This window comes from Rutilus rutilus (genome assembly GCF_951802725.1).
Source record: "Rutilus rutilus genome assembly, chromosome: 16".
Lineage (NCBI taxonomy): Eukaryota > Metazoa > Chordata > Actinopteri > Cypriniformes > Leuciscidae > Rutilus > Rutilus rutilus.
Genome location: NC_140224.1, coordinates 15,913,739 through 15,926,861, shown reverse-complemented (window position 1 = coordinate 15,926,861; position 13,123 = coordinate 15,913,739). Strand labels below are relative to the sequence as shown.

Below are 13,123 nucleotides of genomic sequence, written 5' to 3'. Positions count from 1 at the left end.
AAACAGCCCTAGATTGGGCACTAATGGCAAAGAACTCAATGCACAATGTGTATGGTTATAGTCCCTACCAGTTAGTGTTTGGGCAGAACCCAAATCTTCCCTCAGTCCTCACCGATAAGCCTCCAGCTCTGGAATCAAGTATGAGTAGTTGGATAGCTAAACAAATCACCACACTACATGCAATGAGAACAGCATTCACAGAAGCTGAATGCTCAGAGAATTAGAAGAGCCCTTCGTAAGTAACTGCGGCCCGTTGATGACAGATCGGGGGACAAAGTGTATTATAAGCGAATAGAGTGGAAAGGTCCAGGTGTGGTCATAGGCCAAGATAGTGTGGTTGTATTTGTCAGGCATGGTGGAACCTATGTTCAAGTGCATCAATCCAGACTAAGAAAGGTGGATGACCCACAAACAAAAATGGAGGAGACAGAAAGAGAACAAGTGAAAACAGATGAAAATCCCACAATAACACCAGCAGCAGATCTCAGTGACTCTGAAAGTGAAAATGAGGAAATGACACCAGAAAATGATGAACCTCTTAATGCTGAAGATGTCAGTGAACCTTCTGCATCAGTGTACCTGGAGAGGATAGTCTTGATCAATCCCACACGCCACAAACCTGCTCATCCACTTACTGTGAAGGTCTAAGACTAAAAAAAGATCAAATAGTTAAATACACAGATAATCAAAGTGGACAAATACATACTGGAAAAATCCTCGGCCAAGCAGGAAAGGCAAACGGCAAGCACAAAAACTGGTATAATTTGCAGTACACTGAGCCTGAGGAAATTGAAGGCACAACTGCATCAGTCAACCTAGGACAAATGGACAATGTTCAGGTGATTCCATCCGAACATGCTAAGTTGAGCACTGACTACAATGAAGATGATATATTGATAGTACATGATGATCTCTTCATGCCTGCAAAAAATACAGAACTCAGCACCTGGAAAAGATATAACGTCTTTGAAGAAGTGAAAGATGAAGGCCAGAAGTGCATCTCCACGAGGTGGGTGTGCACACTTAAAGAAACAACTGCTGGAGTTGTACGTAAGGCTAGACTAGTGGCGAGAGGCTTTGAAGAAATGAACACTCAAGACCTTCCCAAAGACTCACCTACATGTGCCTCAGAGTCTCAGAGAAAATTATCATGGCAGTCATATGTCAAAATAAATGGCAGTTAAACTCCATGGACATTAAAGCAGCCTTTTTACAAGGTAAAGAGTTAACCAGAGATATTTACATTCACCCTCCACAAGAAGTGCAGAACAAAGGAACCATATGGAAGTTGAAAAAATGTGCTTATGGCCTAACAGATGCTTCTTTATTCTGGTATAACAGAGTGAAAGACACCATGCAACAATTGGGAGCTACAGTGTCAAAGGTAGATCCGGCAGTATTTGACTGGGTGGATGATTCCTGCAAGGTGATGGGGATTCTTGCGTCACATGTGGATGACTTTATTTGGGGTGGTACAGATGCATTCTCCATAAATATCATTCCTCAATTGAAAGCTGCCTTTCAAGTCGGACGGGAAGAACATGACAGTTTCAGCTACGTTGGAATAGAAGTACATTCTAAGGAGGATGAAATACAAGTACAACAAGGAACATGTATAAAAAATCTGCAACCCATCCCAGTGGACCCCACCAGAGCAACACAACGTGAAGCGTCATTAACAGACGTTGAGATGGATATGCTAAAATCAAAGATTGGACAAATATTGTGGGTTGCCAGGCAAAGCCGACCTGACATAATATATGACATATCCATGTTGGCATCTAACACAAAGCATGCTACTGTTCAGACCCTGCATTGTGCAAATAAACTTATCAGAAAACTGAAATCAGAAGAGGTCATCTTGAGGTTCCAGTACTTAGGGAAAACAGTTCTGTTAAATTGGTGGTGTACAGTGATTCCTCAATGGGAAATCTTCAGGATGGTGGCACACCATCATGCTTATGGGGGAAAATGGATAATTTTCACCTATATCTTGGCAGTCAAAACGGATCAGGAGAGTTGTACGGAGTACAGGAGCGACTTTGGCACTTGCAGATGGAGTTGACAGTGCAGTTTTCCTCGCTACACTATACTCTGAGATTACCACTGGTGGCTACTCATGCATCAATGTGCCTATTGTGTGTGTAATAGACAATCATTCCCTTCTCGATGCTCTCAAATCTACAAAATCTGTAACCGAAAAGAGACTGCGCCTGGAAATCAGCAGTATGAAGGAACTTATACACTCTGGAACTATTCAAAATAATAATAATAATTCAGCAGATCTTGTGGTCAGACACTAAAGAGCAGCTAGCTAACTGCTTGACAAGAAAAGGGTGCATCTGCACTTGGCCTTCTGAAAACTCTCAGCACAGGTGTTTGCTATCTTAAGCACTGAATGGATTTGACAATTATTTGCTTATGTTTTGTCAATGTCTAGTCATTTAAACTGAAGCACTTAAGTTAACCTGTTATCCTGTTATAATAACAAATGCTTATGTTCTAAACTTGAACATAATTTTTTTTAAAGAAAAAAAGGGAGATTAAGTTATGTTTTCTTTTACTGCGCATGTGCGAAGAGCACCCTTTATGGGTTAGCGCGTTATTTTTTTGTGAGTTCAGTCTGGCGTTCCTATGAGAGGAAGAGCGGCTATGTTGAACGTGATGGAACAATAAAGAGTTTATTGTCAGTTAACAGTTGTAGTTATTGAGTCAACAGTGCAATCTCAAAGAGGCACAATTTCTTTCTCTGACCTTTTCCTGGGGCCTCATTTATAAAACTGTGCATTTTTACCTTACTAAAAGTGTACGTGCGCCCGAAAGCCAAAAATGGCGTACGCAAAAAAAAATTCAGACTTATAAAACCGTGCGTACGCCAGAACCTGCGCAGAATTCACTTTATAAATCCCAGTCAGCGGAAGATTGTGCGTACATGCGTCTCCATCCGAAATAAAACTTAAACGTTATCACGTGGATGAATAATCATATGCAAATGATATAAACGGTACAAGAAACATTACATTAATACAAATCAAGTAGTTGTCTATCCTTGCCTTGTTTTTGAATAGCCTACATAAATCAAATAGTGTAAAATACATTTCAGAGAAAGTTTTTCTCAATCTTTTCCACTTGCCGAATTGTATTTTTAATTGATTTATATTTTTAATGGAAACAGATAGGCCTTGGGCATTATTTGCACGAAACTATTTTCTCAGACAATCTGGTATTATCATGATAAGCAATTATCTCTGTGGTTAAAACATTAAAGCACGCCACAGGAAAAGTGTTCAAAAACAATCGCATCCACAACAAATATTTCTAATGATTGAATTAAAAAAAATGTTGTAACTTCAGTAATGATTTCATGTTTAAGTGTTTAACTCCATTAATTTGAATGGCATATTTAATATAAATGTTTATATCAGAAGTATTTTATTTATTTAAACTGTTATTTGCGTCAGTTTCACTAAACGGCTCAACACGCTCGCTGCCGCGGACATTTAAGAAGGAATGGATATTTGCTTCAAGTGACTGAAATTGTATTTGTATAATCTTTCTGTATATGTTTAATTTTCTTTAGATTTTCTGTATAAAAGTGACCAAAAATACATTTAACTCCAGCTCACCATCGGCGTCGCCAAAGTGCTCCATCTCCAAAACAATCGTACGCATGGGTCAGAGTTTGCGTGCAGGTGCGCAAATTTTCCCGTCAAGTTTTTCTTTATAAATCCCACCTTTTGCGCAGGAACTGGTGTACGCATGTTTTCAGCCCCGTTTTGTGCGTACGCAAGCTTTATAAATGAGGCCCCTGGTCTGTTCCATGCTGGTGGAATGATCTGCCTAACTCAACCAGAGCTGCTGAGTCTGTGGCCATTTTCAAGAAATGCCTGAAGACGCATCTTTTTCGGCAACACCTGATCCATTAACACTAACACTTTATCTTCTATTCTATATCTATTATCTTAAAAAAGAAAAGAAAAAAAAAATACATGTACTGCGTTAGATTAAACTGGGAAGGGTCATAGCGCTTGCATATTGTTGTCCTATTGTTAGTTTCACTGCTTCTATTGTTCTCATGTGTAAGTCGCTTTGGATAAAAGCTTCTGCTAAATGAATAAATGTAAAGATAGAAATGTCTTATGTCACTGAATAAATATTTTGCTTAGAAACAAACCAAGCTGCTATTATTTTGAAAGTGTCCAGAAAGAATGTGCAACTGTAATGACAGACAAAACGGGACCTACATTTATACAACTTGCCATCCTAAAGTCACCTATGAGCCAGTCAGATTCAAGAATGCAAGATATTTTATACAAGTTACAACAACTGTAACGTTGTCACTGTACATGCACCCAAAGCAGTAAATGTATTTACCATAACATTAACCTTTATTTTTACAGAGACAAAAATTTTGATGAGTTTTCCAAACACCTGAAGGGTCTGGTTAACCTGTATAAGCTCCCTGGAGACAAGTGTGTTCTCTCTCTCTCTCTTTTTATTTTTATTTTTATTTTTTTTAAATTAGATCATTAAACACTTGCAATTCCTGTTTCTATTTGCATTTTAATACTTTTTTTCTCATTTTATTCCACAGCAAACTAAAGACAAAGATGTATTTGGCGCTTCAGTCCCTGGAGTTAGACCTCACCAAGATGATGCATATGTTCAGGCACTTTTTCTTTTCCTATTTGTCAAGAAAACTGTTTCCCCAGTATCGTACACTAGCAAAAATGTACAATGGACATGGTACAATTGTAATACTATATTGTGATATTATTATATTATTCTTTAAAGTAACTTGCAGTACTATGTTAATACCATGGGACATGAATATGGTAATTATTATTAATTTTTTCTACAGAAATGGTGCTAATAGGTGCTAGAGACAGTGGCCAGTTGCAGATTGTTCTCAGAATAAGCCCACATTTTTACTTGTGTCTTGAGAAATTAACAATGACATAGCTGTGAAATAGCTTGTAGAAAAACCTTGCCAACAGATAAGCATAGCTGCTTTGTTTTTGAACCATTAGAAGCTATTATGCACAACATCCATACAGTGTCAGTCACAAGTTTGTGAACCCTTTGAAAATATCTGGATTTCTGCATTGATTACTCAAAAAATGTGAGACATTTATTGAGAACATTGAGTGATCATGCAAAAAGTAGTGGAGAATGTAAGTGAACCCTTGAATTTAGTAACTTTAGCAGCAAGACCTCTACCAAATGTTTTCTGTAGCTGCTTGTAAGACTTTTGACCAGTTTGAACCATCATTCCCCATAAATCTGTTAGAATCTTATTCTTATCTATATTTATGGGCTGGTTATCTGTATTTATGGCTCAAGGTCAGGACTCAGAAAAAATATATTTTCCTTTTCAGCCATTATTTAGTTGATTTACTTCTGTTTTTGGGTCATTGTCTTGTTAAATCACTCAGCGTCTCTAAAACGCAATGTTGTGTACTTCTGTGCTGACATTCTCGTGTAGAATCTCTTGATACAGTTTTACATTCATTGTACCTTCGTGATTGCAATGTGCCCAGGCTTTGATGCAGCAAAGAAGCTTTAAACCATGATGCTGCTTTCACCATGCTTCTCAGCTGGGAGGATCACTCCTGGGGGGAGAGTGTTTAGCAATGATTCGGTCGCCTCTGTGATATGTTTTTAAGATCCTATGAAAACTGTTGGGATCATGGCATGGTTGTATACCTGTATTTAAAAGGCAAATCATCTGTACAACTCCCAATTTAATCTCATCTTCCCAATTTACTCCTTTAAGCTTTTGGAGAAGTCGTAACAGAGGTTCAAATTATTATTATTTTTTTTTTTTTTTTTAAGCCTGCCCTGATCACATCCAAAATAATCTGATCTGTTATTCAGCATTTTTATGCCATTATGACCTGCTTTTGATCAAATTAATAGAAATACTAGCAGTCAGTTACACCATTGGTGTTTGTAAATAGCATCATTTTTGGGCACTGGTTCTGTATCCCTGTCAGTTGACATTCAGTACCATAGTGTACATAAGAAAAATACTGTGTTTTTTTTTTTTGCTTGAAAGGTTATAATTACTCAAGCAATTTATATCATAGGATTGCCACTAATGCCAACACTGTGGAGACCATACTTCATGGTAGTGTGGGTCTGTTGACGGCGAGGAGTGGCGGTCATCTAGTATCTCTACAGTGTTACGTTTCTCCAAATGATATCTTTGAAGAGGGAACAGGAGCCCAACTGAACTTCACTGATGTCAATAGTGAGAAAATCATGTTTTATAAATCATATCAACAAAATTGTTGAATGTTCATTTAAATGTCAATCTAGTGTTTATTTACTTCAAGGTCATTGATTATTTTCTCCTCTTGTATTCTGCAGTTCCCCGTACTTTAGGTGTGAGTGTGTCAGTGACTGTTGAGGGCACAACATCGGTTTACAAGCTTCCCATTGCTCCGCTTATCACAGGATCCCATCCAGTCGACAACAAAGGGTTAGATCTTTGGGGAATTAAAGGACAACAATGCAATCAACAACAATGACAATTCTGGTGTAATCTTGTGTAATCTATTCCATGCAGGGTTCCCACGCTTTTTATAAGTACTTGAATTTCAGACAAATAGATTCAAGGGCTGGAAAGTGTGCAAAAACAAACATGGGTCCTTGAAAGTGCTTGAAATAAACATGAAATAAACATGAACTAAATTTTGTTAGAGGAGCATTGGGCTATTACAAAAATGGGCCTTTATGCGCTGCCAGAACGAAACGGCACTAGTGATTGGGGGGGAAAGCCCTGCATGATGAACGTGTGAGAAACGTGGAGCTATTTAACTAGCTCAGTTTTAGTTTCTCTGTTTTTTCCGTGTTTAAGTGCTATAATTGGGTCCCTGGTGCATCTACCAACCAGGAAAATGTGAAAAGTGACAACCCAGTAGCTTTGTTTAGGCAAGCATGTCAAAAATGATCTTATTATAATATTACCGCCCCTTAATCTGCACGTTTCCACCCACGGCGCCGCCATTTGGCGCAAGCGACAACAGTGTAACCAGTTATAATACAAAGGCAAAAGTTCGAGAAGAGCATGCAATCTCTCGCTCAGGATTTATCTGTGTGGTATTTTGCGGGGAGCAGCAGCTCATTTGCATTTAAAGGATTAGTTCACCTCAAAATGAACCTCTGTGGAAGGTTTTCAGTGGAAAAGAAATTAAGTTTTTTTTTTTTTTTATCAAAACATTTCAGGATTTTGCTACACACAATGGAGTTCAATGGCGACCAAGATGTTGAAGTCCAAATCAGTGCAGTTTCAAAGGGCTTTGAAGTGCTTCAAAGGACTCTGCACGATCCCAGTCGAGAAATAAGGGATCTAGCGAAATGATCGGTCATTTTCCAAAAAAAAAAAAAAATTCGTGACCTTTCCAACATGATGACGCAATGCATGGCGCGTCTCAGACCAGCACAAGACGAACAATTGTGGTTAAAAAGTATATACAATTTTTTTTTTTTTTTTTTTTTGTGGAAAATGACTGATCGTTTCACTAGACAAGACCCCATTCCTCAGCTGGGATCGTGCAGAGCCCTTTGAAGCACTTCAAAGCCCTTTGAAACTGCATTGATTTGAACTTCAACATTCTGGTTGCCATTGAACTCCATTGTGTGTAGAAAATCCTGAAATGTTTTCCTCAAACTTATTTTTTTTTCCACTGAAGAAAGAAAGACATGGACATCTTGGATGGCATTGGGGTGAGTAAATTATCAGGAATTTTTCATTTTGAGGTGAACTAATCCTTTAAAGGAACGCACACAAAAACGGCGCGTTTTTGTTCACACCCAAAAAGGGGCAAATTTGACAAGCAATGATCTGGGGGGTATTTTGAGCTGAAATTTCACAGACACATTCTGGGGACACCATAGATTTGTTACATCTTGTGACCTCTTTAAACCTTTATTACCTTTTGGTTTACTTCTTTGGGAATGAGACCTTCAAATGATACCAAACATGTATAGTGTTGTATGATAATTGTTCACATTAAACTATATTGATTTTTGGGTGAATATCAGATGGTTTCAGCATGTGGAGAGAAGAGATGGGGGAAGAGGGGATGAAAGGAAAGACATGTAAATTAAGACAATACTGAGGTGATTGTGTCTTGGGTGGGGATGCTAATTTTGCAAGAGAGAGTTCAAATGTTAATTTCCTTTGTTTTTTTCAGAGAGTAGCTCTCTCGTGGTCCAGACAGTCTGGCATCAGTCTTACAATAAACACTGTATCTCCCCCAATACTGTATCAATTTTATTTGTGCAGGTCTTAAAAGCCTTAAATTAGATTTAAAAACCCTGCAGATACCATTTACAGGTGATTAACAAATAATTTGTAATATTTAATAAAAAAAAATACTTAATTGTTTTTCTTACGAACAAAGTTACCAGCATTAACACTGACAAATTTTCACTGAATTAATTCAGTGTGGAGGAAAGTTGCAATGCTCAGTTCAAAGCAAAGGGAGATATTTTCTTTTAAAGAAATTGCTTTTTAAGGACTACAACAAACAGCTGGTAGGGACTACACAACATTCCTCCCGGGTTAGTGACATCACTAACCCTAAAATTTACATAAACCCCACCCCCGGAACATGATTTATAGATCATCAAGACAGAATATGCTAATCAATGACTAGAAGATAACTACACATAAGCAACATAAATTCATCAACTAACCATTCAGAAATGTTATCTACATGTCACTTCTTGAGTCTCTCCATCTTTGTGACTCCAGTTTAAACATAAAAGGCTAAATGTTTTTGAAAATTTCAGTGCATGTCTGTGTTAGGTAATAGAAGTAGAGGTCTGCATTCCCGTGGGACCCGACCAGATATTTTGCGCCGCGGGATTAAATTTCCGACTAAAACACGGTAGCGGTCGGTAACTCTGGTGTAATTTGAACGGGAGCGGTCGGTCATTCAATATCACGTTCCCGACGTCCTTTCAGAACAGCATATCTTCGCTTTACTTAATCTTAATCTTATCGACCACCCGGTATAGGCTACAGCCTGCCCTGCACTCAGGACCGTTATGCACGCGCTGCACGCATGGACCAGTCCTTTCTGCGTCATGCATTGTATTTGCGGGGTCTGTGCATGTGCATAACGGTCCTCAGGGCAGACTGTACCGGTGGTAAATATACAGCCCTCAAAAAGGATGGCAGAGCAAAGTGTGGATGCGCTGTCCTTGAAGGACGTTCAACTTGGACTGGAAAATGGTCAGTTTAATGCTAAGAAACCCACGTCAGGCAAGTCTGATGTATGGGGGTCTTTTTCATGTATCATAGGGATAAAAAAAAAAAAAAAAACCTTTGCGCAATTTGATAAATGCCTAAAAGTGTTACATTTTGTATCTTGACAAGGCGAATAAAATAATAAATAAAAATTTTGTGCAGACTACATTTTTATTTTCTCCGTGGAAATGTAAATGTGAAATTTTGGAAACGAGATCTAAATTTAGCGGGATGGTCGGGTCGGGAAGAAAATTATTCTAAGCAGACAGCGGGTGAACAAAGAGTGTATATATATCGGGAACGGGTGGGTGCGGATATAACCCCGGCGGGAGTGGGACTTAAAAAACAGTCCCGCGCAGACCATAGAAGCTGCTAAGAATGAGCTGTTGAAGCTCCACCCTCTGTGCCGGGAGCAGCAGCTCATTTGCATTTAAAGGGACAGACACAAAAACGGGGCGTTTTTGCTCACCCTCAAAAAGTGACAACTTTAACATGCTATAAAAAAATATCTGTGGGGTATTTTGAGCTAAAACTTCACATGCACACTCTGTGGGGACATCAGAGATTTATTTGTACATCTTGTGAAAAGGGCATTATACCACCCCTTTAACAGCAGGGATAAGAATGCTGCAAACTGCATCTCTCGTTCACTCTACCAGCCTTCTCTCCTCAATGGATTTAAAAAGTCATATGCGCCTTAAATTTGTTTTTAGTTGTCAGTTTATGCCTTAACATTACTGCAGTAATGATAGACACAGTCCAGGTTGGCAGTAACAAACCCATCTTTATTGTCTTTATTGTGCTTGATATAAAACAAAAGGTGCTTTAAAAAGTCCTTGAATCTGATGTTCATGAAAGAGTGGGAACCTTGTCCATGGAACGCAGATGAGAATAGCAGAATTTTGCTGCATACTTGACCACGAGCTGTTTATACTGTTTATATCATAAAAGTAGCCTAAGTATTCTGAAGTCATATAATAGCTTTGTTTGCAATATATTTAAATAGAAGTTGTTTAAAACACAGGATTTTACTGCTATAAAATGTATTGATTTATAATAATTATTTATTGTTAAGTATTTATCCAAGTCTTTATTCTTTCAAGATATTTGAAAATCTATATAATGTGATGTTTTGGAGTCATGTCAGATCGTTATTTAATTACTGTTGTTTTTTGTTTGTTTTTGTTTTCCTAGGACTCCATCATTTTCTTCCGTAACAAACTCAAACTGTGTAGATTTACCAGCGTGTTTCTTCCTGAAGATGAATTGCTTGATGCCATTCTCTGCATTATATATAAAAAAAATGGGCAGTTCTACAGGTATGAATATAATATTGTCTGGATGATTAGCTGTATAATTGATCAAAAGTTAGTTGTTTTGAAACAAAACATGGACTATTATTGACTTCTACATTAATGTAGTTATTATTAGTTATTATGCTTCTGATATTAACTGGTCAATCACATGATATATCACAAATTTTGATTAAAATAAGAGTTAATATGAGAATTGCTCATGTGTTTCTGTGAGACTGCATATGAACATTTCATATGAATATAGCTCTACTTCACAATAAAAAAAAAAAAATCTTTTTAGGCATCCCTGTTTTTGAGACTGCGCCCACCTTGTCCCCACTATATGATCTCATCATTAAGAGCCAACTGCATGAGGATGGAGGGGCCAGTCCTCCTGCTTTGGCCCAAACAATGCGTTTTTATGCTGTGAGTATTAGACACCACTGGGGTTTTTGTTTGTAAAGTTATTGTTTGTTAATTCATATTAGGTCACTTTATATCTAGCAGTGTCTATATTGACACAATATACTGTGTTTAGACCTGGGGTCGTATGTATAAAGCCGCTTAGAGTAAAATATTAGCTTTAACCCTCTGAGGTCTGAGCTGTTTTCTGGGCCCTGGAGGTGTTCTGACATGCTCTGACATTTGTGCTTATTTCTGTTACTTGTGACATTTTCATGGCTAAAGTCTAATTACACTGTATTCAGCACAAACTCTGCTACAATAATATATCAGCAGCATGTATGTAAAAGTTTGTAGTTTTGAGATAATGACATTTATGCGTGGTTTGTGAAAATACAAAAAAAAATTCTCACTGAAATAAGGCCATGAAACCCATACTGATTATTTCTTCACAAGACTTTTGAAAATTGTATGACGTAGCCTAGAATATTTGCTCTAAAACGATGTGAAAATCACCCTGACTCCTCATTCAGATAAGACAATATATTGATTTAAAAATTTTACGACGTGTTTTGTGCCACAAAGCTTTATGTGGGAGCTCATTAATATGTAAGCTTTTCACACCTGAGAAAGACAAAGACACTCCCCTAACGGCCCTATTAGGAGCTATCAGGCCCCTATCATTCTGAGCAACCTTGCACAAAGAATGAGGAGATTTAAAAAAGAATGGCTTTTAGATTGTTTGATTTATTTACAACACAACATAATCCAAAGATAACCAATGATCCAAAGACAGAGACCTTTGTGCCATTCCTAAAAACATTGTACATACCTTTCATTTCCAAGGTGTTTGATTTTCACTTTACCATGTTCATGTACAGAGACTCATGTAATGTTGAAGTCAGCAGGACTCAGTGGCATCTGGGCCCTGAAAGAAAAAAAAAAAGTGAACATACTGATATCAAGAGAAAGGCCTGCACGATTTGGGGAATACATTTTAGATTTTTCTGGTTAAAATTGCTTTTTAAAATTCACAGAATACACACACACACACACACAAATGTTTCCAACAATAATATAATGAACACCAGGTTTGTTGTGCCTTGTAAGCATAGGCTATGCGCAGTGCTGCATAAAATAATAATAACAATAACCATAGCAGCTGTAAATCTATAAATCTTCCAAAATATTTCAGTAACAACTAAGCAAGAGAAAATATATATTGATTATCATGTTACTTCAAATGTTTCCATTCGTTATGATGATATGAAATGAGATAATAGTAAAAACATGAAGCCGTTTGGTGCGTTTTGCTTTTCAAACGCGATCGCGCTCAAATATAAAACATTATGGTTACCATATACATATCTACATTTGAGCAGATATCCACAAACACAGTAACAGTAAACACGGGTCTAAATATTATAATATTCACCATATATCTAGCAACAGTTCAACTGCAATGTGAAATTTATGCAACAATAACAAACTAATATGTAAGAATTTCTTACCTTGTACATCTTTCTTGTCTTCAAATCGCATTTTTCTTGTCTTCAAATCGCATTCTTCTTCTTCTGAGGTAGCCTAAATCCAATGTAAGCTCAGGCGCGTCTTTCAAACTCGACGAAAAGCAGAGACTTGTGAAGTGTTTTGGTGTTTTGTTTTTGAGGTAATGAGCGCGATCGCGTTCCATGTGGAGATTTGCATGTGAATCTCTTTTGCGCGAGTGGGCGTGTTCAAATTAAAAGTAATTAGGAAGCGTTTGAGAAGCTGGACATCTTGTTGGTTTTATACAAATTACTTAAACAGAGAATATTTGTTTTCAGTTTGAATCCGATCATTTAAAAGTACACACTTAAATGTTTATAAAGGTATACGGCTCATAAATGTGTGACAAGTATTCGCTGAGTTTGGTTTCAGTTTATAGACGTGCTCAAGAAAAAAAAGTTCACCGCGACGGAGAGGCAGAACGCACACCCTGTTTATTTTCTTTATTTTACAAAAGCACAATGTTTTGATTTGATTGTAAGTGGACACATACAAAAGTAGAAATATCACAGATTCTTTTTTTATATATCTTTTTTCTGTATGACCATAAATGACGGAGTAATTTAAGTTTATAGTGCTACAATGTGAAGAAAATCCAGCAAAACGCGCGGGCGCG

The 13,123-nt window shown here is 37.5% G+C and overlaps 1 protein-coding gene across 1 annotated transcript in view; it reads left to right on the top strand.

The window, feature by feature from the left end:
• The window catches only part of med1 (mediator complex subunit 1), a 245,170-nt gene that overhangs the window by 141,875 nt on the left and 90,172 nt on the right, over positions 1-13,123 (top strand). Inside the window, exons 8-13 of the mRNA XM_084434276.1 lie at positions 4,401-4,472; positions 4,595-4,669; positions 6,090-6,253; positions 6,373-6,484; positions 10,457-10,581; positions 10,859-10,983. Of these exons, the coding sequence (XP_084290402.1) occupies positions 4,401-4,472; positions 4,595-4,669; positions 6,090-6,253; positions 6,373-6,484; positions 10,457-10,581; positions 10,859-10,983 (673 nt within the window). The remainder of the gene's footprint in view (positions 1-4,400; positions 4,473-4,594; positions 4,670-6,089; positions 6,254-6,372; positions 6,485-10,456; positions 10,582-10,858; positions 10,984-13,123) is intronic.